A 23,940-nucleotide genomic window follows, 5' to 3' on the forward strand; every position below is an offset into this window, starting at 1 on the left:
GATCGAAGTATCACTACGTGGTACTCTGCACAGGGGTTCTCACAACAAATTTTTTGGTGGCCTCAGAGTGTGGCCACCAATTCTTGCTGGTGGCCGTTCTGACAATTTTTCCTAAAATACTTTAGGAAAAACAAATAAATATACACATATACATGTCCAGACCATTATAATTTATATATGTAGGGTTTGTTTATTTGTTTTTTGAAGACTCAATAATACAAATAATGTATAGTTGTCTCTATTCTTTACTAGACCAAAACAGAATAGAAACACAAATAAGGTGCTTTGAACAATCTTGTCTTTTTTCTTGTTGTTTCTTTTGCTTTTTTGGGTTGTGGGTTTTTTTTTTTTTTTTTTTGAGACTTGCTAGCTATAAGTAAGTCTGCTGTGAAAAGTGATATATGTATGTTTGTTAATATCACTTTTCATGGCAGACTTACTCACCTCCGGGGACAAATTAAGCCCTGGAGGGGAGGTGGGTACAGAGGCAGCAGGCAATGCGGCACTGGGGGAGGCAATGGGAGCCAGAGGTGATGGGGGCAGGGGAAGCTCGGGGATAGAGCCTGCCACCACACAGCCAGGGAACGGAGCCCAAAGCCACACACCTGGGACAGGGCCTGGGGACAGAGCCTGAAGCCCCGTGGTTGGAGCCTGCCACCCACCACCCCGGGGCTGAAGCCCAACTCCACCACTCCCAGGAAGGTGGGGAACTCACTAACTGCCTGCTCCTCCAGGGGGAGGCGGGCCCAACCACTGCTAGTGGCCCCTGGGCTGATACTTTGCCCTCTGCTCTCCCAAACCACGGCCCAGGAGGCTGTGGCCGCAAGAAAAGCCCCTGGTGGCCGCCTTTGAGAAATGCTTGGACAAATACCAGTACCAAAAGTATTGCCTCATAATTCCACAGCCCTAACTTCCCCACAAAAAACGAATGCAAACTGCTGCAGTGTTGTCCTCCTGAAGCTCTGAGAGTGCTTACTTGCCCATGCTCCTCTCATTATGACATTAACTTTGGAGCCTGATTGTGAAAATAGCTTCATCTTAAATTATTTCACTTTTGATCATTTTAGCAGAACAACCTAGCCAACATACCAGATGTGTGCTGCGGCTGCCAAAGGCATACGCATGGCCCCAGCTCTCCACAGAGTTCAGATTTAAGTTCTGAGGACACGTGCATCCGAGAATGAGTCTGTACAATGATTATCCAAATGTCTTGGGAGACATTCAGAACACTTGGATAAATCACAATTTCTGATAAAATTCATATCTGTACAAATTTCTGATTTGGGAGACATCCAAAACTGGGAAATCCAAAGTTCAGATAATCAGGCTTTACATTTGTTGACAATCTGCCAAACAACTACAGTTATTGCTCAATAAACCTTTTGTCGGTTCATATTGAACTACATAACTGTATGGATTGTAGTGTCTCATTCTATCAGTCTGCAACAGAACCAATAAGTTTCATAGTCCTGCACTGTGGAATTGAACTGGTGCATGACACATCCTCTAATGCAAAATAGCTTGCAAATGCTGTTTAAATTCACATGTCTGTGACTTCTAAAACCATAAGGAAATACAATTAAAACAAATTAGAACACATTTTTTCAAGAAGTAAATTTAAAAATTTCAGTTGCATGATTTGGCAAGTATCTGACCTCACTTGGTATATTATTCAGGTCTTGGTAAGGGAGAATTTTCATCTAAGGAGAAGAAGGCAGATGAAGATGAAGGGAGACAAAGCAAAGAAGAGCAAAACTATCAGCATTCCCCTCTTCGCAAATCTTTAATAAGACCCTCCACCAGTAGCAACCTGTCTAGTAAAAGGTATGTTCATTTCTCTAGCAGTCTGGCTGATAGAGACCTTTTCCATGACAGGAATTTCCTATCAGAATGTATGTCTAGTAACCACAATCATTTTGTATTGAGTAAACAAGAAAAAAAAAACAAAGTTCCCATTTAGTCATGGCAGTTTTGTTTGCAGTTTCTGATAAGTTCCTTTAATTGTATTGTATATTTATTGTTTACCTTCTCTGTTGTTCATTCCAGTTGGAATGTGAGTGTTCTTAGGAGCCTCTTGGTCTTGTTAAAATTTGAAGGTTGAGGCATATGTTGAACAGATAATTTTTTCCTATATGTGCAGTAATGCTTCTGATTTCATGCATGATTTGGATCTTAAGATGCCTTATTTATTCTTAATTTGCCTGTTAAGTTATATATCGGTGGCTTTTTTTCCCAATGGGGCCTCACACTGTTTTGGCTACAAGACCATAAAGCAACTGCTCTTCTGTTCTTTTCATTGTAATAGGCTTAGATAATAACCACTATAGTTAAGATTTCAAACCATTATAACTTGTGTTTTCAGATGTTCTTAGCTTGCTGAAGTTTTCCAAGCTTGTTCTCTTCCCAAAGGTGAATTTTGTTTAGCTATTTGAGCAAAATCCCTTCAGCCACTTTTGTTTTGTGGTGTGAGAAAAATAAAATGTTGTACATTAAATTATTGTGGCAGCTCATTTTGCTCATCTGCATTTTAAAACTTGAAGCTCACCATGCAAATAAATCTCAGTTGTAAATACTGTCCTAATTTGTTATGTTTCAGAGTAACAGCCGTGTTAGTCTGTATTCACAAAAAGAAAAGGAATACTTGTGGCACCTTAGAGACTAACCAGTTTATTTGAGCATAAGCTTTCGTGAGCTACAGCTCAGTTCATCGGATGCATACTGTGGAAAGTGTGGAAATCTTCAACAATTTCCACAGTATGCATCCGATGAAGTGAGCTGTAGCTCATGAAAGCTCATGCTCAAATAAATCGGTTAGTCTCTAAGGTGCCACAAGTATTCCTTTTCTTTTTGCTAATTTGTTATAAAAATCAATTGTTGGTTAATCAGCTGTTATAAAATGCCTGCGGGATTGGGCCTTTCATAGTCTCTGGATATATTTGTGTCGGTATGGAATATGGTCCTAATGGAATAACCTGTTGTGTTTCTGGATAGCATTCCAACATGTAAGATACCATCTATTCAAGACTGAATAGTCTGTCAAGCGATTTTACTAGCCAAACACTCTAGTTCTTTAGTATTATACGAAAAAGTTTGTTGCAGTCAGGAACAGAATCAAACTACCATATTGTGTGCTGATCTTGAACTGCTGCATGCAGTATGTCCCATGGCTGTCCAAATTTGAGACTTTTTTCAGATCTGTCTAGGGGATTTAGATACATAACTTCCACTTAAATTAATTACGCGTTTATGTAAATGAGTTGTCTAAATGCTCAAGACTGCACTGACCATCATAACTGTAATGTACAGAAGTAGAACATTGCTGACAAGATCACATTTCCAGAATGGTTTTAGACAATAATGTGAGATGTATGTTAAGAGTAGAAATCCAGGCAAATGTATATTCTCTTTGGCTTGCAGTCCCTCTTATTTTCACAGTGTCCAGTAGAGTATCACTGATCAAATCTGTTTTTTTTTTCTAGTTCTCCAGCTAAGAAATCTGCTCTTACAAAGTCGCTGCAATTTGAGGCAGACCCTTTTGATTCTGGGACTGAAGGGCAGAACTCTGAGAGTTTGGCTGTATCAGCATCCTCTGTCAGTAACCTGATAGGCTCAGTGGCCGAGACCTCTGAAGACAAATATCGCCTTCTGGACCAAAGGGATAAAATAATGCGTCAAGGTAACATTGGTAATTGTGCGTGTGTAGATGAGGATAATCAAATGTAATGCTGATTGTTGTAGGAACTAGGAAGGAATTCTTTCTCTGTCAAAATATGGCCTTTTTCTGTGGCATCCAGCATTGGCCACTAGTAGAGGTAGGACCTGATGGACCAATGGTTTGATCTGCCCTAGCAAATCTCGTATCCTACTTGTCACTCTTGAGAGTCTTATTTTAAACTTGGACACTACAAATCTAGAAGTTCAACATCTATAAAGCTGCATCCTCAGGGGGGGCAGCTCGACTACTCAAGTGACAATAAAATACCTGAGCTCAGATCCCAAGAGGGTAAACTTTTACCTTTATTTTTCATTTATTTTGTTGTATTTAATAAAACTGGTTTATGATAAAAATGACACATTGCTTCTGAGACGTAAGAATGTTATTTTATAATTTTGTAGAGTTTTTACCATTAGGACATTTGTATTAGCTAGATCCTTATTAGGCTTGTCTGATGAGATCAACACAATCTCTCTATCATTTACTAGGGAGAGAAACTAGGCAATGAAGTATTATGAAATCTACTTACATTATTTAAAATCTTTTTTTCTGCTGGAAAGGGACTCTCGAGTGAGGTAAATGAGTACAATGTCTGCGTATGAAACCAAAGAGGTTAGACTCTGGATTCTCAGTTACCATGGTGGATGGTTGTGCTGTAAGAATCTGCATAGAACAGCCTATAAAATAGCATGGTTTTCTCCTCCTGTCAGAGGGACTGCTCTGTTTAGGTAGACTTGTTTCTCATAGTCCTTACAACATTCCATGTTTCTTTATTGCACATGGATATCTGTTCTGACGAGTAAGTATCAGATCGTATCCCTGTCAAAAGAATGTTTATGCATACTTTATTGGCATGTACTGTATAAAAGAGGCATTAGTTTAGGATATTTTAAACATTTCTCAAAACATGGAATTGTATGGGAGCTAACTTTTGAGTGCAGCTACAAGGCTAAAGTGCATTGAAGGAGTAAAGATACGTATTACACAGATCAGAAATTGTAAGAGAGTCCATTCTTAAAAACCTGTCTTTTATATGTGAGAAGGGATCAGTGGATTCCCTAGGGAACTATCTAGATGCCATGTTAGTAGTTTCATATTAAACTTGTTTTACTACTGTATTTGTGTAATGTTATTGGAGCAAAAGTCTTAGCAAATAGACACTAGTTTTTGTGTGTGTGTTTGATCTGGAAATCTTACATTGGTAAGCAATAAATAGTCAGCACATGGGTTTATAGGGGCATGACTCTAAAATTAATTTGGAGCCATGGAATGTTTACCTCATATGGATTGAGCTGCTTCATGGTGCTATGCATACCAGCATCTTTCTGGTGGCGCCATTAGTTTCTGAAAGACCTGCACATTTAAAGAAAAAACAACCTGCATGTTTTTAGTGACGAAGATATCCTTTTGAAAGTGGATTGTTACAGTACTGAGTGCAGACAGCGAAAAATGTCTGTGTTGCTGAAGTGTTTAAATGCAGTAAAACTGCTGAGTAAAAGGGTATGTTGTTCAAGTGGACTCTGCAAGGAAAAGGGGTATGTTGGCATAGCAAGATTACAGGAATGGGGAGCAAGACAATGGATCAAGTACTACATGCTTGGCCCTAAATTACAGGCTTCCCTGAGGCAGAGTGACTAGTCACCAATTTCTTATGCATGTAGATGCCTTTTCCCTCATCCTTTCTATAACCTGGCTTTGCATGGGGGAAGATGCATAATTTAGTCTTAAGAGTCATGTGAACTGCCATTTATCTCTCTGTTGTGTCAGCTCTGCAGCCTAATGATTATTTGAATATGACCTATTACTCAGCTCATCATATCAAAAACATCTATCTGCCCTTGGATTTTGTCTAGAGCAGTGGGTCTCAATCAAGGATATGTGTATCCCTGCGGGTACGCAGAGGTCTTTCAGGGCGTACTTCAACTCATCCAGATACTTCTCTAGTTTTACAGCAGGCTATGTAAAAAGCACTAGCAAAGTCAGGACAAACTAAAATATCATCCAATGACCTGGTTTTACTTCTCTATATACTTTACACTGCAATACAAGTACAATATTTGTATTCCAATCGATTTATTTTATAATTACATGGTAAAAATGAGAAAGTAATTACTTTTTCAGTAATAGCGTGCTGTGACACTTATGTCTGATTTTTGTAAGCAGGCAGTTTTTAAGTGATGTGTAACTTGCGGTATGCAAGACAAATCAGACTCCTGAAATGAGTACAGTAGTATGGAAAGGTTGAGAACTACTCGTCCAGAGTACCCCTACCCCTTTTTCCCCCAAGTGTCCCAGTCTGGCCCTCCCAGGGGCTGCGGGGGGCCGTGCCTGCAAATGGTCAACGTCAGCAAAATGTCTCACGGTCCGCAATCAGATTACCCTGTTGGGCTGTAGGTTGCCCACCACTGGGCTAGACAGAGTGATAGATGCAAAGTCACTGAAGAAGAGGAATCCACTGTCAGGTGACCCACTGTTAGTGCCTGAATGATCTTAGTTACCCTCTACATTTGTTCAGTACAGTGTACTGTCAGCACTCTAGTAAATAATAAAGAGTGGATGTTTGGGTTCCTGCTGAAACATGGCATACCTAGGGCTGTAATCTGATTTGATTATATCTGGGTGATGTATATCAGTTGGAAATGAAGGAGCAGGACACTTAACCGTTGTTTTTGTTTAACACTTGTTTAGCTCGAGTAAAAAGGACCGATCTAGGCAAAGCTAAAACATTTGTTGGAACGTGCCCAGACATGTGTCCTGAAAAAGAACGCTATATGAGGGAGACAAGGAACCAGCTCAGTATCTTTGAAGTGGTCCCAGGATCTGACAAGGTACCAGCCTCTATGTACTGACTGCTGCTGTTGTGATTGTTTATTTGCTGTCATTGAATTGTCAGTTAAGCTGTCAACACTGTGCAATATATTTCTGGTTTAATTCTGATGAAAATTTCTAGGGACCAATGACTCTAGGTCCCAGAACTTAAATATGAACTGGGTTTTTTACAAAGAAATCCCTTGTTTGTTTGTAGATGCACAGATAGTAAAACCCTTTCCAAGGCTGCAGTACGGGTATATAAAATTCCCCATTACAGGGGAAAAGCTCTCTTTTAAATTGATAATAGGCTATTGTAACAATTATAGACTCATAGGTGTGACAGGTTGCTCCCTCTCCCCCGGCGTGCCCCCTGATGTACTGGGGATCCACTGAGCCCTTCCGTTCCTCCAGCCTGGGCTTGCTCACTCTGTCTTGCTGTGCCAGGCCCTCAAGCCTCCTCTGGCACACACATAGGTAAGGCAACACCCAGCTGTAAAAGAACACAGAAGCTCAGATCAGCTCTGTGTGGGAAAATTCAGTTCAGGGATTGCCCAGCACTCAAGTGCACACCCGCTCCAGGAGTGTAAACCCAAAATTGTATTGTCTTGTGCTGCACCCAAATCTGTACCAGCGTAAGCTCATGAAAATCACCCCCTCCCTCAATGTGGAGGAAGATGTGCACAGCTTTTTGCCCTCCAGTTATGAATTGCGCAAACTGGTTTATAGGAAACAAAAACAAGTTTATTAACTACAAAGAACAGATTTTAAGTGATTATAAGGGATAGCAAGCAGATCAAAGTAGATTACTTGAGAAAATAAAGCAAACACACCAACTAAGCTTAATACACTAAAGAAACTGGCTACAAGTAATAATTTCTCACCCTAATGTTGTTTTAAGCAGGTTGCAAAGATTCTTGAAGAACAACTTCTTTTGCTTGCAGCTTAGAACTCCAGATATTCCTTTCACGGGCCAGACACCTTCTAGCCTGGGTCCATTCTTCCCTTCCCCAGATCAGTCTTGGGTGTTTCCAGCAGTCGTCTTGGGCAGGGATTCAGTGAAGAACCGACCCTGATTACCTCACTTCCCTGCCTTAAATAGGATTTAAATATGACCGGAATCCTTTGTCTCTGTGTGATTTCCCGCCTCTGTGGAAAAATGCTAGTAGTCCAAGATGGAATCTAGTACCAGGTGACATGATCACATGATGTTGCAACCTCAAAGCAGCATCCCAGGAAGCTTCTCAGGAAGGTGGGAGATTAGCATCTTCAAAGTCCTATTGTTCTCTGTAATGGCCCATTGATTAACCAGGCAGACTGACTGCATTTTGTCTGCTGGGCGTTCCCCAGGTGCAAACACAGTTATAATTGTTACATAGTCAATATTCCTAACTTCAGATACAGAAATGATACATCCATACAAATAGGATAATCATAGTCAGTACATCATAACCTTTCCAAAAATATCTTACATGACCCATCTTGCATAAAACATAACTATATCTCTATGAAGAATATGGGGCATAGTGTCACAAAAAGGTTAGAAGGGACTGCAAGGATCATCTAGCCTAACCCCCTGCCAAGATGCAGGATTTGTTGTGTCTAAACCATCCAAGACAGATGGCCATCCAGCCTCCCTTTGCAAACTCCAGGGAAGGAGCTTCCACAACCTCTCTAGGCAGTCTGTTCCATTGTCCTACTGTTCTTAGTTAGAAACTTTTCCCTGAGATTTAATCTAAATATGCTATGCTGTGGTTTGAACCTATTGCCTCTTGTCCTGCCCTCTGTGGCAAGAGAGAACAAGTTTTCTCCATCTTTTTTATGCCAGCCTTTCAGGTATCTGAAGACCGCTCTAATGTCCTCTGTTAATATCCTCTTTTCCAAACTAAACATACCATGTTCCTTCAGGTTTCAGAGAGGTAGCTGTGTTAGTCTGTATCAGCAAAAACAACGAGGAGTCCTTGTGGCACCTTAGAGACTAACACATTTATTTAGGCGTAAGCTTTTGTGGGCTAAAACCCACTTCATCAGATGTATGGAGTGGAAAATACAGTAGACAGGTATAAATATACAACACATGAAAAGATGGGAGTTGCCTTACCAAGTGGGGGGTGAGTGCTAATTGTAACATTCAAAAACCAGTAGGAGAGCACTTCAGTCTCCCTGGACACTCAATAACAGACTTAAAAGTGGCCATTCTTCAACGAAAAAAACTTCAAAAACAGACTTCAAGGAGAAACTGCAGTACTGGAATTAATTTGCAAACTGGACACCATCAAATTAGGCTTGAATAAAGACTGGGAGGGGCTGGGTCACTACAAAAAGTAATTTTCCCTCTGCTGATATTCACCCCTTCTTGTCAACTGTTGGGATTAGGCCACATCCACCCTGATTGACTTGGCCTCATTAGCACTTACCCTCCACTTGGTAAGGCAACTCCTATCTTTTCACGTGTTTCTTCAGACTTTGCTCAGGTGGCTTGCATTTTGTACCTTTGATCTTCTTTGGATCCTTTCCAGCTTCTCTACATCCTTTCTATACATTGGTGACCAAAATTAGACACAGTTCCCCAGCTGAGGCCTAACCAGCACTGCGTAGAGCTATGCTGTCACCTCCCGTGACTTGCATGCTATGCCTCTGTTAATGCAACCTTGAATTACATTTGCTTTTTTTGCAATAGCATCACACTGCTGACCCACAACTCCCAGATTCTTCTCAGCAGTGCTACGGCCAAGCCAGTTATCCCCTATTTTGTATTTGAGCATTTGGTTATAATATATCTTGATCCGCTTTTATACCTGTAGTCCAAATACAGCAGCTTTGTCTTGTCTGTGGTGTAAGCAAGGGCTCATTCATCCCACTGAATCTGACCAAGACCTGTCTGTGTGTGTGTCTGTCTCCCAAAGGAGGAGAGCCTGGGCTTTTATACACTGTTTCATTCGGGGATGAATGCTACTTTTTCCTGATGTACTTGACAAGACACCCTGCTGATTTTGGGATGAATTTCTCCCTTCTCAAAACAGTTATTCCTCACCCTGTGAGCACTGCAGCCTCCTCTTCAGGCAGCAAAGAGAAGTGCTGCAGCTGTGACTGAAGCCACTCTGGATATTTTGGGAGGAATGATGGTTTGTGGTGCAAGCACTAGACTGGGACTCGAGATCAGAATTCTGTTCTGGTTCTGCCACAGACTCCTCGTATGACCTTGGATGGGTCACTCAGTTTCTCTGTGCCTCTGTTCCCCACCATTAAAACAGAGGTATAATAGCACCGCCCAGCCTCACAGGGGTGCTGTGAGAATTATCCATTATCATTTGCAAAGTGCTCAAATACTATAGTGGTGGGGACCATACAAAAGCCTTTATGTGAATAAATTAAATACCATCAAGTCAGTAGTTATGGCCCTGCCTGCAGAAATGACAGATGGGGGACAACTGGTATAATATACAAATACTAGAAGTTTAAATACTGAAATAGGTGAACTGGAGTGCCCAGCATTAAATGAAGGTATTGATTTAATAGGCATTACGCAAACTTGGTGGAATGAGGCTAATCAAGGGGACATGGTAATACCAGAGTACAAAATATATAGGACTGACACAGTAAGTCAGGCTAGTAGAGGAGTGGCACTATATAAGAACATAAGAATGGCCAGACTGGGTCATACCAAAGGTCCATCTAGCCCAGTATCCTGTCTTCTGATAGTGGCCAGTGCCGGGTGCCCCAGAGGGAATGAACAGATAGGAATCATCAAGTGATCCTCCCCATCACTCATTCCCAGCTTTTGGCAAACAGAGGCTAGGGACACCATTCCTGCCAATCCTGACTAATAGCCATTGATGGACCTATCCTCCATGAATTTATCTAGTTCTTTTTTGAACCCTGTTAGTGTCTTGGCCTTCACAACATACTCTGGCAAGGAGTTCCACAGGTTGACTGTGCATTGTGTGAAGAAATACTTTCTTTTATTTGTTTTAAACGTGCTGCATATTAATTTCATTTGGTGACCCTTAGTTCTTGTGTTATGAGAAGTAGTAAACAGCACTTCCTTACCTATTTTCTCTACATCAGTCATGATTTTATAGATCTCAGTCATATCTCTCCTTAGCTGTCTCTTTTTCAGGCTGAAAAGTCCCGGTTTTATTACTCTCTCCCCATATGGAAGCTGTTCCATACCCCTAATCATTTTGTTGCCCTTTTCTGAACCTTTTCCAATTCCAGTATATCTTTTTTGAGATGGGGCGACCACATTTGCACGCGGTATTGAAGGTGTGGGTGTACCGTAGATTTATATAGAGGCAACATGATATTTTCTGTCTTATTGATTCCTTTCTTGATGATACCCAACATTCTGTTCGCTTTTTTGACTGCTGCTGCACAGTGAGTGGATGTTTTCAGAGAACTATCCACACTGACTCCAAGATCTCTTTCTTGAGCGGTAACAGCTAATTTAGACCCTAGCATTTTATATGTATAGCTGGGATTATGCTTTCCAATGTGCATTATTTTGCATTTATCAACTTTAAATTTCATCTGCCATTTGTTGCCCAGTCACCCAGTTTTGAGAGATCCATTTGTACCTCTTCGCAGTCTGCCTGGGTCTTAACGATCTTTAGTAATTTTGTATCATCTGCAAATTTTGCCACCTCACAGTTTACCCCTTTTTCCAGATCATTGATGAATATGTGGAATAGGACTCGGCCCAGATCAGACCCCTGGGGGACACCACTATCTACCTCTCTCCATTCTGAAAACTGACCATTTATTCCTACCCTTTGTTTCCTATCTTTTAACCAGTTACCAATCCATGAGAACACCTTCCATCTTATCCCATGGCAGTTTACTTTGCTTAAGAGCCTTTGGTGGGGGATCTTGTCAAAGGCTTTCTGAAAATCTAAATACACTATATCCACATGCTTGTTGACCCCCTCAAAGAATTCTAGTAGATTGGTGAGGCATGTTTTCCCTTTACTAAAACCATCTTGACTCTTCCTCAAATTATGTTCATCTATATGTCTGACAATATGTCTGTCAGGCCTCTGAGGCCTGTAATTGCAGGAATCACCTCTGGAGCCCTTTTTAAAAATTGGCGTCACATTGGCTATCCTCCAGTCATCTGGTTCAGAAGCTGATTTAAACGATAGGTTACAGATAACCGTTAGTAGTTCTGCAATTTCACATTTGAGTTCCATCAGAACTCTTGGGTGAATACCATCTGCTCCTGGTGACTTATTACTGTTTAATTTATCAGTGTGTTCCAAAACCACCTCTAATGACACCTCAATCTGGGACAGTTCCTCAGATCTGTCACCTAAAAAGAATGTCTCAGGTTTTGGAATCTCCCTCACATCTCAACTGTGAAGACCAATGCAAAGAATTAATTTAGTTTCTCCGCAATGGCCTTATTGTCCTTGAAAGAAAGCATAGATTCAGATAAAGTAAATATTGTAAATGAATCAAACTGTATATAGAATCTCGATGGATAGAAATTCCATGTTTGAACAATAGGAGTATCGCAGTAGGAATACACTACCAACCTCCTGACCTGGATGATTGTGGCCACCTGACCTGTGATTGTGAAATGCTGTGGGAGGCTAGAGAGGCTGCAAACACAGAAAATGCAATAAGATGGGAGATTTCAAGTATCCTCTTATTGACTGGGTATATGTCACCTCAGGAAGGAATACAGAGAGAACATTTTTTGACACCATAACTGACAGTTTCTTGGAGCAGCTTGTCCTGAAACCCACAAAGGGAGAGGCAATTCTTGCTTTTGTCCTAAGTGGAGCACCGGATCTGGTCTAGGGGGTGAATATAGCTGAACAGCTCAATAATAGTGAGCATAATGTAATTAAATTTAACATCTTTTTAAGGGGGGAAATGTGAAATACGCCTACCACAGTGGCATTTTATTTCCAAAATGGAGCCTACACAAAAATGAGTTAAATAGCAACGAAAAGGAACATTGGCAAGGGTAAAATGCCTGAAAACTTCAGGGAGACTATTTTAAAACACCGTAATAGAGGCTCAAACTACATGTATACCTAAATAAAAAAAAAAAGTAAGAGGATCAAAAAAAATGAAACCCTGGCTAAACAAGAGAGTAATAGAGGCAGAGGCAAAAAGATATCCTTTAAAAATCCTAGTAAAGAAAACAGAAGCATAAACTCTGGCAAGACAAGTGTAAAATAATTATAAAGTAGGCCAGAAAAGAACTAGCTAAGGACACAGAAACTAACAGAAAAATATTTTTAAGTACATCAGAATCAGGAAGCCTGTCACACAGTCGTTTGGGTTACTGGATGATCAAGGTGCTAATGGAGCACTCCAGGAAGACCAGGCTGTTGCGGAGAAACTAAATGCAATCTTTGCATCTGTCTTCACTGCAGAGAACTTTGGGGAGATCCCCACACCCAAGCCATTCTTTTTAAGGGACAGATCTGAGGAACTGCCCCAGATTGAGGTGTTAATAAAAGAGATTTTGGAACTAATTGATAAACAATAAGAAGTCCCCAGGACCCAAGTGTGAAATTTCAGAACTAACTGTGGTATGTAACCTATCGCTTAAATCAGCCTCTGTACCAGATGACTGGAAGGTAACTAATGTGACACCCATTTTTAAAAAAAGCTCCAGAGGTGATCCTGGCAGTTACAGGCCAACAAGCCCAACTTCAGTACCAGCAAATGGGTTGAAACAGATGGACATGATTTGTGGGGGAAGAGCCAACATGGCTTCTGTAAAGGGAAATCCTGCCTCACCAATCTATTAGAATTCTTTGATGGGGTCAACAAGCCTGTGAACAAGGGGGATCCAGTGGGTATAGTGTACTTAGACTTTCAGAAAGCCTTTGACAGGGTCCCTCACTAAGGCTTGTAAGCAGTCCTGGGATAAGAGGTAAAGTCCTCTCATGGATCAGTAACAGGATAAAAGATAGGAAACAAAGGGTAGGAACGAACGGTCAGATTTCACAATGGAAAGAGGTAAATAGTGGTGTCCCTCAAGAATCTGTATTGGGATCTGTGCTGTTCAACATATTCTGAAATGGTCTAGAAAAGGGGATGTACGTTGAGGTGGCAAAATTAGCAGATAATACAAAATTACCCAAGACAGTTAAGTCCAAAGCAGACTGCATGGAGTTACAAAGGGATTTCACTCAACTGGGAGACTGGGCCCCAAACTGCTAGATGAAATTCAATATTGATAAATTCAAAGTAATGCAGTTTGGGAAACATAATCCCGACTATGCATACAAAACAATCGGGTCTAAATTAGCTGTTGCCACTCAAGAAAGAGATCTTGGAGTCATTACGGCTAGTTCTCTGAAAACATCCACTCAGTGTTTAGCGGCAGTCAAAAAAGCTAACCAAATGTTAGGAACCATTAGGAAAGGGATAGATAATGCAACAGAAAATATCCTAATACCGCTATATAAATCTATGCAACACCCACACCTGGAATACTCTCTGCAGTTCTGGTTACCTGATCTCAAAAAGGATATATTGGAATTGGAAAGGGTGCAGAGAAGGACAACAAAAATTATGAGGGGTATGGAACGGCTTCCATGGGAAGAGAGTTCAAAAAGACTTGGACTGTTCAGCTTAGAAAAGAGACAACGGGAGGGGCATATAATAGAGGTCTCTTAAAATCATGAATGGTATGAGAAAGTGAATGGGGAAGTGTTTACTTATCCCTTCAAAGAACTAGGGCTGTAGCCAGACAGCCAGTCCCGTCCCCCCCCGTCCCCCCCCCCCCCAGACCAGCATTGCTGGAAACACAGGAGGAAGCCGGAACAGGGCACTTAACATATATTCCAGCACAGCCTTTGAAGCTGTGAAAGCACAGGTGTGCTGCTACAATGTGCCTCTGGGAACAGATACAAGGATTAAGCTCACAGCAGGCAGAGGCCCTGTGACAGACATGGCTCTTAGCCCCTACTAAATAGCGTGATGCACACACACCAACATCCTAGGTGGGAAAATATTTACCCTGATAAAAGAAATGTCCAGTAGTCGACACTTATTGTTTCTCTCCCTTGCAAGTGTAAACTACTCTTGCGAAAGCTGGCGTCACCCCGACAGACCAGCCTCAATTTGGCATAAGAAAGGAGAAAGAGAATAAAGGAGTACAGAGGTATAAGTAGGGGACCTACAGCACCATGATTTTTGAGTGCTTTTCACTATCTATCTGCTGGTCAGATAAGTGACAGCCTCCCAAGGCTTCTGCAGCTAAGAGGGTCCCTACGCCTTGTCCCTTATTCGTCTTTCCGCGGAACTGAGTGACCGATCCTGGCTTGGCACCGCTGGAATCGAGAGATGCAAGGAGGGTAAGAAGCACCCACACCTGATCTCCTATCTTTAGTGTACGCATATTTTGAAATAGAGCTCTATACTTTGTTTTCTTTCTTTGGGATTGTGGCTTCAGTTTTGTAACTTGTTTGTGTGTGTAACATCTCTACATTTAAATAAGTAGGCACTAACAATTTGTAACCACATGATTAGAATCTAGCTTAATAAATTTTGGTAACCATTTGTGCATAAGCCTGACTTGTTTTTCTCTGGTTTACTGTAAAACAGCCAGCACAATTAAAGAACCTCAGCCGTTTTGGCTCTAAAGCCTGGCCATTAGGTGAGAGTACTAAGAGCCTAGCGTTGAGTTGTGCCGCCTCCACGGGGCAAACTCTTGGGGCACCTGTCAGTCAATCCTGGCTGCCCGCTGCGAAGGAGCTCTGAGCTCTAGCAGTTAAAGTCACGGGTGGTTAGGACCTTGGGGCATCCGTCAGCCTAGCCCGGGCTGCCTGCCGCGAAGGGACAGTGCGTCCTAGCGGTTAAAGTCACGGATGGTATAAACGGGCATAGGTGGCACCTCACCAAACATCCTTGGCCGTTGGCTAACAAGGGGTCACACAATGAAATTAATAGGCAGCAGGTTTAAAACAAACAAAAGGGGAAGTACTACTACTCACAATGTACAGTCAGCCTGTGAACTCATTGCCAGAGGATGTTGTGAAGGCCAAAAGAACAACTGGGTTCAAAAAAGAATTAGATACATTCATGGAGATTAGGTCTATCAATGGCTATTAGCCAAGATCGTCAGGGACACAGCCCCATGCTCTGTGTGTCCCTAAACCTCTGACTGCTAGAAGCTGGGACTGGATGACAGGATGGATCACTCAAAATTGCCCTGTTCTGATCATTTCTTCTGGGGCATCTGGCACCGTTCACTATCTGAGACAGGATACTGGGCTAGATGGACCATTGTTCTGACCCAATATGGCCATTCTTATGTAAAAGATGTTGTTCTCCACAGCAAGGGTTGGTCACAAGTGTGGACAATGTCAAACTCTTTTTCAATAGCCTACTCTTTTCTGAAAGTAGATATTTGGCAATGGTTATGTTAACACAGTCAACTTAATACTCAGGATTTTAATATACACTCCGTGTTTCTTTGATTGCTCTCTCAGGTAAACCATGCAGCTGCAATAAAGGAATACAGCAGGTCTTCGGCAGACCAGGAGGAGCCTTTGCCCCATGAACTGAGACCTTCAGAGGTGTTGCGCATGACCATGGACTATTTAGTTACCCAAATCATGGACCAAGGGGAAGGGAATTACCGAGAGTGGTATGACTTTGTATGGAATAGGACACGTGGAATAAGAAAGGTAACCCTTGGCACTTGGACCCACTTGACAGTTAGAATCCAAAATACACCTGTAGCAGTTCAAAAATTAAACAAAAAGTAAAAAAAAAAAAGACTCATCTTTTCGACAAAGTTTTCTGTAGAATGCTTGTGTGAAAAATATAAAATATGAATTCCAGCTGGAATTCACAATGACTTATCTATTTGGCTATGTTTGTAACTATTTCTAAATTTACAAATGTGTTGCTTTTCTTTTTGGTCAGGATATAACCCAGCAACATCTTTGTGACCCTCTAACAGTATCCTTGATTGAGAAGTGCACTCGCTTTCATATTCATTGTGCCCACCACTTGTGCGAGGAGCCCATGTCCTCCTTTGATGCCAAGATCAACAATGAGAACATGACTAAATGTTTGCAGAGCCTGAAGGAGATGTACCAGGACCTGGCTAATAAGGGTATTTACTGCAAGAGTGAAGCAGAGTTCAGAGGCTACAATGTGCTGCTGAATCTCAACAAGGGGGATATTCTCAGGTGAATTGTCAGCTTGTCACACTTGCCTCATCTTTTGCCTCTGGAACATTTGTATAATATAGAATTCATATTTAGAAGCTCTTAGGTGAAGGCTTTACTGTTACATTTTAAAAAATACAAATTGTCATCATGGAGATGTTTCATGATTATATATTCAGGTTTTGCATTGCATTTCCTGTAACTTACTTTTGAGAGAGCGGAGAAGAAAGAAACTGTTTATGCTCTAATCTTTTTAGCATTTGAATAATTCCCATTAGGTTTTTGCTTTTCCTTTCACTGAGGCAAATGTAGTGGGTGAGGGTCGCTTTCAGGGTTTCCTCTAAGCTGCGCGCCTGCACAAGAGTCAATCAAGTGCCGTGCACATCTGGCAACTTGTGTTCAAGTGCCCCTTCCCTCTGCTGCCGTGCTGCTCCTGCCCTCTGCCTTGGAGCCTCTGGCCAGCTGCTTGTTGGTACTTGCTGCAATGCACGTACATTCTCGGTAATTTTATTTTTTCAAAGTGCTGTTGTTTTAGTATTTTGACTGGTCTTTGCATTTCATAATTTTATTTCTCTCTTACGCTTACATTTAATTTTTTGACAGTGAGTTCAAAAATGCCTAACTTGTCCTGGCTGGAGTAATTATCCCCATGGGAACTTAAACATTTTTTTTTTATATCTAGGTTTTTTGTTTCTACTGGTGGTGCACAGCCTCACATTACCTCGGTATTGCTGCTCATAAAATTAATTCTGCACATGGACAGAAAAAACTAGAGGGAACGTTGGTCACATTCACACATTTGTTGGGACCAGTTGGACTGGAGGCAGCTTTCTGTATGTCTGGGTTAGCAGGGCAGCATCCCATTGATTTACATTGTGATGGCTGTATCATTGCCAATGAAAACTATAGATTTTTACGTGTAAGTTTAGAATTTGCTGATATCACAGAATGGAACAAACATTATGGAGAAACCCTAAAACTGCTGCCTCTCTGCAAGTTTTGTAATCTGCTTTTTTGCTGGTTTTAAGGCGCTGGTTGTGGGTAAGGTGTAGAGAGAGATTTTCCTGTGTGTGTGCTAATGCAAGCCTCATGCATCCTGACAACAGCCGTGCAGGGTGGAGTGGGGAAATTTGCAGTGATGTCATAAAAGGGACAAGGCTTCTTTACTCTTCAGATGCTCAGTGAAGATGCTCAGAACTTATTTTTCATTTGCCTAAAACGTATTCATTTTCACCCCAACCCTCTCAAACTTTCACTTCCTGTTATTAAGGACTATTTATGGGACATATTTCAAACTACAGCCATTTTTCCTGCCGTATGTCGTAAAGTGTTATCTTATTTTAGTAAAAAGAAAAACTAATTTTTTTTACCAATCCCAAACTGGGTGAATGGAATTTACTAAAATCTTCTTCCTCACCCAGAAAAAACCCAACCTTTGAATATAAACATTTGAATAAACGTCTTTTGGAATATCTGATTACTGAAATAAACAGCCCTGTTTTAAATGCATCAGAAAAACATTAAATTTCTTTAAGTGCTTCAATACTACCTTCCATTTTTCACCATGTGTAAGTAACTCAAAACTCACCTTTTGGGCTGAGAAAAGCGCAAAACTTTAGTCACAGGGGATTCTTTTTTCAGAAAGTGTTTAAATACATACATTTTAAAATGAATTAACTTCGTCAGCCATGACAATATACCATTATGCTAATGCTAATTGAACTATTACATAAGAGCATAAATGATGAAAGGATACTGCTACTAATTCAATTTACATGCATTAGAGTTTTGCTATCAAGGCATCAAGACGATCTTTAATTGTGTGAGTGTTTTAAAAGTGGCCATTTTTAAAAATACATTCACAGACATCACTGTTGAGCTATGGTCATTAATGTTTAGATGATAAAACTCCCATCTTTCTTGTCTCAACAGAGAAGTGCAACAGTTTCAACCTGCTGTCCGAAACTCAGCTGAGGTCAGATTTGCAGTTCAAGCCTTTGCTGCATTAAACAGCAATAACTTTGTAAGGTTTTTCAAGTTGGTGCGAGCAGCTTCCTATCTGAATGCCTGTCTCTTACACTGTTACTTCAACCAGGTAAGAAAAAGGAGTGTGTGTGTTGTGTACCAGTGTCTAATAATACAGTGTGGGCCAGGGTTGATTCAAAGAGCGCCAAACCCAGTGCATATCTATTAAACCCTAATAGTTCTGCCTGCTGTATTCTTTAAGAAAAACCTCAGATTTACAAAGGAAGCAACCAAAATGCCTTTCCACCACAATGCAACATAGAAAAACATGTAAAATATAGGATTTGCTTTCAGAGTGAGTGCATAACCATTTTAAAATTTGATATTCTTACATCCCACAAAATATGGAACACATTTTCAGGATGTTTTTTTTTTATTTTGGGGTCTCATTTATTCCTATGATTTGTACTGTCATCGTGCCTAGAAGTCCATCTCATGGACCCCCATTGTGCTAGGTGCAATGTTACCAGAGAACAAAGAGACATTCTTGACTCGTTTTGGGAAACGTCAGTGCTCCGGTGTTGGAAACCCTTAGGCATTTGTGCTAGTGCATGAGAAACAAAAGAAAACGCTCGTGAGGGGCCAGGCTTGAGTCGCTGTCCACAATGAGTAAAAGCTAAAAAGCAAACAATGCAAAAAGTGAAAAGAAAATTAAATATAAACAGTTCCTTGGATGGTAGAAGGTGGTGGTAATGTATAATTTTTCAAAACCGATTTTCCTATTGACAGTGCCCTCTTAATTTTCTAGTTGTAAAGAACAGCTCTGTCTAATACATATTTTATGAGGTCTTCCAGAAGTTTAATAGCTATTTGGCTTTTTTTTTTTTTTTTTTTTTCCTTTTTCCAGATACGCAGAGATGCTCTCAAGTCGCTCAATATTGCCTACACTGTGAACACTCAGAGATCCACTGTCTTTCCTCTGGATAATTTGGTTCGCATGCTACTGTTTAGAGACTGCGAAGAAGCCACTGATTTTATAAGTTATTATGGCTTGAGTGTGTCCGATGGGTAAGACCAAGGAGAGTCTGTATTTTTGTTAGTGCCCAAAAACCTCGCTCAGGGTCCTGTTGTGCTCGCTGCTGTACAAACACATCTTTGATCCAAGATGAGAGCTGCAGCTTGGCAACAGGAAAGAGACATGAGTTAAATTAAGACTGGATTTTTAAAAAAAATCTGTTCTATTTCAAAAGAAATTATTTTTGGGGAAGTTCTGTAGCCTTTGTTATACAAGAGATCAGACAAGCTGATCACAGTGTAGTCCCTTCTGGCCGTGAAATCTGTCCCTTCCAGCGATGCTAGAGCTAACAGGCAGACTACATTGCCACATTGCTACCAGCAATGGTTAGTAAAATATGCAGAAGATTGTCTCAAAACTTCAGCTGCATGAATTGAAGGTGACTTGCAGCTCTAAATGAAATAACTATCCAGTCACTGTTGAATTCTGTGCTTGATGTTCCTAATAACCAGAACACACTATTTGTGTCATTAGAAACCTTCAGAAAACAGGCTAGGATGTAAGGTGGGACTTTCAAGAGTGATTAATGTTGGCCCTGATGCTGCCATTGAAGTCGGGGAGTTTTACCATTGATGTAAATGGAAAATGAGTTAAGCCAACGCTGAGCACTTTGGGAAATTCCACCATTCATATTGGGACATTGGGGCATTAACTACATAATCCTAGAGTGCATTTGTTTCTATAAATGTATGTATCTGAAGTTCATCTTTTGTAGCACCTTGTGCTACGAGTGATGTGAAGGCAGCATGCTTAGCCTTTGCGAGGGAGCACCTTTCACTGCAGTTCAGTAACTAGTGGAGGGGTGGGCAAACTTTTTGGCCCGAGGGGCACATTGAGGTTGCAAAACTGTATGGAGGGCTGGGTAGGGAAGGCTGTGCTCCCCAAACAGCCTGGCCCCCACCCCCTATCCACCCCCTCCCACTTCCCATCCCCTGACTGCCCCGCCCCCTATCCACACCCCGACCCCCTGATAGGCTCCCTGTGACTCCCACGCCTTTCCAACTCCCCCGCACACCCCCCCCTGTTCTCTGACCACCTTCCCAGAACCTCCACCCCATCCAACCACCCCGACAGGCCCCTCGGGGACTCCCACACCTATCCAACTGCTCCTTGTCCCCTGACTGTCCCCCCGGGACCTGCCAGCCCTGGCCCCCTTACTGCTCAGAGCGGCATGTCTGGCAGCCGGGCTGCCTGGCTGGAGCCAGATGCACTGCCCTGCAGGAGCGCACGGCCCTGCTGCCCAGAGCACTGCCTGCACGGTGGCGTGACTGCGAGGGAGGGGAGACAGTGGGGGAGGGGCCGGGGGTTAGCCTCCCTGGTGGGGAGCTCAAGGGCTGGGCAGGATGGTCCTGCGGGCCGTGGTTTGCCCATCTCTGCTGTAGTGGCTTGTCTATTGTGAGTTGGGCAAGGTGGGAGAGAGTTCTGCCTTGAATCTGGAGGTTGTATAGCAAAAATAGAAGGATCTAAATTAGTGTTTTAATGTGGTTTAGCTTCTTCAGTAAATTACTGAGGTAAGCTTTAAGCACATCTACATTGCAGGTTTGTACCAGTTTAACTAGATCAATTTAAAATTGATTTAGTTACACTAATGCAACTTTTGTAGTATAGACAAGACCATGAGAACTAGGGTTTTGTTTTTTAAAGTAAGCCGAGATTCTGGCAAGTAAGATGGCAATCTCCAAAAAAAAAAAAAAAAAAAAAGGTGGGGGGAGGGGGTTCTGGGTTGCCAACCCGGTGCCACCCTGCCTTGTCTGAGCCCTGGTTTCACTGAGCTAGTGCTTGGAAAGTGTACACGGTACTGTATATGCTTTTCTCATTGTAAAGACATCTTGGGGATGTGGTAGGGAAAGGGCATGCCGCATGGCATGTAGTGCAATGAAACGCACTGCGGTAGGGCAAGTTATAGGAAGTATGCAGCCCCATAGAAAAGTTGCCTTTTCTTTTTTAGTCTTTTCTGAGGCTAGGACTTGTCCAACGGGAGAAGTGAAGTTGCAGTCCATAATTAATAACTGCAAAAAGTGCTTCTTTGTTTTGAGATTACTCCTGAGGGCATTCTGCACCAAAATATTAAAAATTCTGTGCACAATATTTTAAAATTCTACAAAATTCTGCAAGTTTTATTTATCAATAAATAAATAAGGAGGCTCCAGCATGGTGGTGGGGAACACAGGCCACTGGCTGCACAAAGGTGGGAGATCATCCTGCAGCTCTTCCAGCCCCGGGACACACACTCAACGGTGAGGCTGCACCCTACCCTGACAGCACAAGGCCTGGGCCTGCCCCTCAAACACCCTGGGGCCCTGTAGAGACACCAGGCACACCAGGTGTGGGGCAGGCAGGCTCGAGCAGGCAGGATCCAAGTGTGGAGGGGCTCAGTGAGGGGGGATCCAGGTGTGGGGTGAGAGGATTCTGTGTGGGACAGTCTGGGTGTAGGCAGCTCAGTGAGGGGTCCAGGTGTGGGGGGATCTGAATGCACAGAGGCTCGCTGCAGGGGCTTCCAGGTGAAGGTGGTTGGGGCTCAGCAGAGGGGTCTGGGTGTAGGGGAGTCTCCGTGGGGGGTGGGGGTCTGGGTCCTGGTGGAGTGGGGCTTGGTGGGTTCGGGGTCTGGGTGCAGCTCCTTGGGGGTCTGGATGTGGGGGCTTAGGGTGGTGCAGAGGGTGGGGGTGCAGAGGGTGGGGGTTTGAGTGCAGGGACCTCAGTGGGGGAGCAGGGGTGGCGGTCCAGAGGCAGGGGGTCTGGGTGCAGGGTGGCTCCAGATGCAGGGGTTGAGGTTCAGTGAAGTGGGGTCCAGGTTTGGAGGGCTAGGGGGATTCTGGATGTACCGGGTGAGGCTTGTCAGGGGTGTCTGGGTATGGGAGGTCCGGATGCACGGGGGTTGAGTGGATGGAGGAGTTACAATTACCCCTCCCCCCACAGCTGAGGAGTGATGGGGTCAGGAAGCAGGCGAGGATGCTGAGCTTCCTGCAGCTGGGAGAGGTTTCTGGGCGTGGGTCTGACCACCCCAGCCACTCCTTGCAGGGGAAGAGGAAGTCCCATCCTCTCCTGCCTTCAGCCCAACTGGGACTGGCTCAGGGTAGGAGCCACGGGCTGTGGTGTCTTCAGCCTCGCAGTGATTTACCTCTCTGACGGCTGCTTCGGGTGCCTGAAACAATGTACCTGCACTGCTAGGGAGTGGTGTGTGACTGCTTTTTGCTTCCCTGTCAGAAAGTTATTTTTCTGCGGGGAAGCAAAGAAATCTGCAGGGGATGTGAATTCTGCACACGCGCAGAATCCCCCCAGGTGTACTGAGAGGGTGGAAGGCTTTCATTAAAACCACTTGTTGTTTTATGTTTATCATCCACTGTCATATTTTAAGCTTTTTTTAGTGAAACAAAACAGAAATAATCTTCACTGAAGTTAGTTGTATTTTTTTAACAATTATAAAATCAGGTGGGTGAAGAAAAATACAATAATAAATCTGAATGTTTTACCTCATTCCCTGTGTCCTCCAGGATTTGTCCAGGCTCCAGCTGTCACAACACTGATTGTCTGCTTGTTTGGTTTTTTCACTAGTTATGTGGAGTTGAATCGCTTAGCTTTCCTGGAGTCTGAAGGATTGCCCAAACCAAGAAAGTCATTGTTTGTTAAGCAGAAGCTAACCGCATCCATTGGAGAAATTGTAAATGGAGGAGCATTACCCCCAGTAACTCGCCATGTACCTGTATGTAGCTTCAATGGGCAGAACAAGTACACAGCAGGGAGCGCTGCTGGGGAGCCAGCCGGCAGCATCCAGAACGCCAGTGTAAATGTGACAGGTAGGAGCAGGTGGACATAGCCAACATCTGAACTGCTGCTCAGAGACCTCCGGTCTCGTCAAATCTTGTTTTGTTGGTTTTTCCCAATTTACTTGTCGTCGAGCTGTGTGAACTTTGCATGGATATTCAATGAAATAGAAACCACAACTTGCTTCAGTGGCTGCTTTCCCGGTGTATTCTAGCAAACAAGCTTTGTGGCAAGAGTGTCATCAAAGCAGCAAATGTATTAATGGAAATCAAATTTTGAGCTCCCCACCATGAGTGTTTGTAGTGAAACCTGATTCTAAAATGTTTCACTCAGCCAGTCAGGGAGTAGAAACCACACCTTGTTGCCAGTCAGAAACTAACCAGCAAAAGTAGAACCTTGAATCCTGAGCACGTGCAGCTAAATGCTTGTGAATGATTGATAAACTGAGAATTGGTTCAAGAATGTAATGA

General features: G+C 42.6%; 1 protein-coding gene across 4 annotated transcripts in view; it reads left to right on the forward strand.

The window, feature by feature from the left end:
* The window catches only part of MCM3AP (minichromosome maintenance complex component 3 associated protein), a 102,110-nt gene that overhangs the window by 30,320 nt on the left and 47,850 nt on the right, over positions 1-23,940 (forward strand). For all 4 annotated transcript variants that reach the window (XM_073306988.1, XM_073306987.1, XM_073306989.1 and 1 more), the window contains 8 exons: positions 1,677-1,824; positions 3,480-3,676; positions 6,404-6,543; positions 15,982-16,179; positions 16,421-16,689; positions 18,601-18,763; positions 19,541-19,701; positions 23,261-23,502. In XM_073306988.1, the coding sequence (XP_073163089.1) occupies positions 1,677-1,824; positions 3,480-3,676; positions 6,404-6,543; positions 15,982-16,179; positions 16,421-16,689; positions 18,601-18,763; positions 19,541-19,701; positions 23,261-23,502 (1,518 nt within the window). The remainder of the gene's footprint in view (positions 1-1,676; positions 1,825-3,479; positions 3,677-6,403; positions 6,544-15,981; positions 16,180-16,420; positions 16,690-18,600; positions 18,764-19,540; positions 19,702-23,260; positions 23,503-23,940) is intronic.

Source organism: Lepidochelys kempii, chromosome 11 (genome assembly GCF_965140265.1).
Source record: "Lepidochelys kempii isolate rLepKem1 chromosome 11, rLepKem1.hap2, whole genome shotgun sequence".
NCBI lineage: Eukaryota > Metazoa > Chordata > Testudines > Cheloniidae > Lepidochelys > Lepidochelys kempii.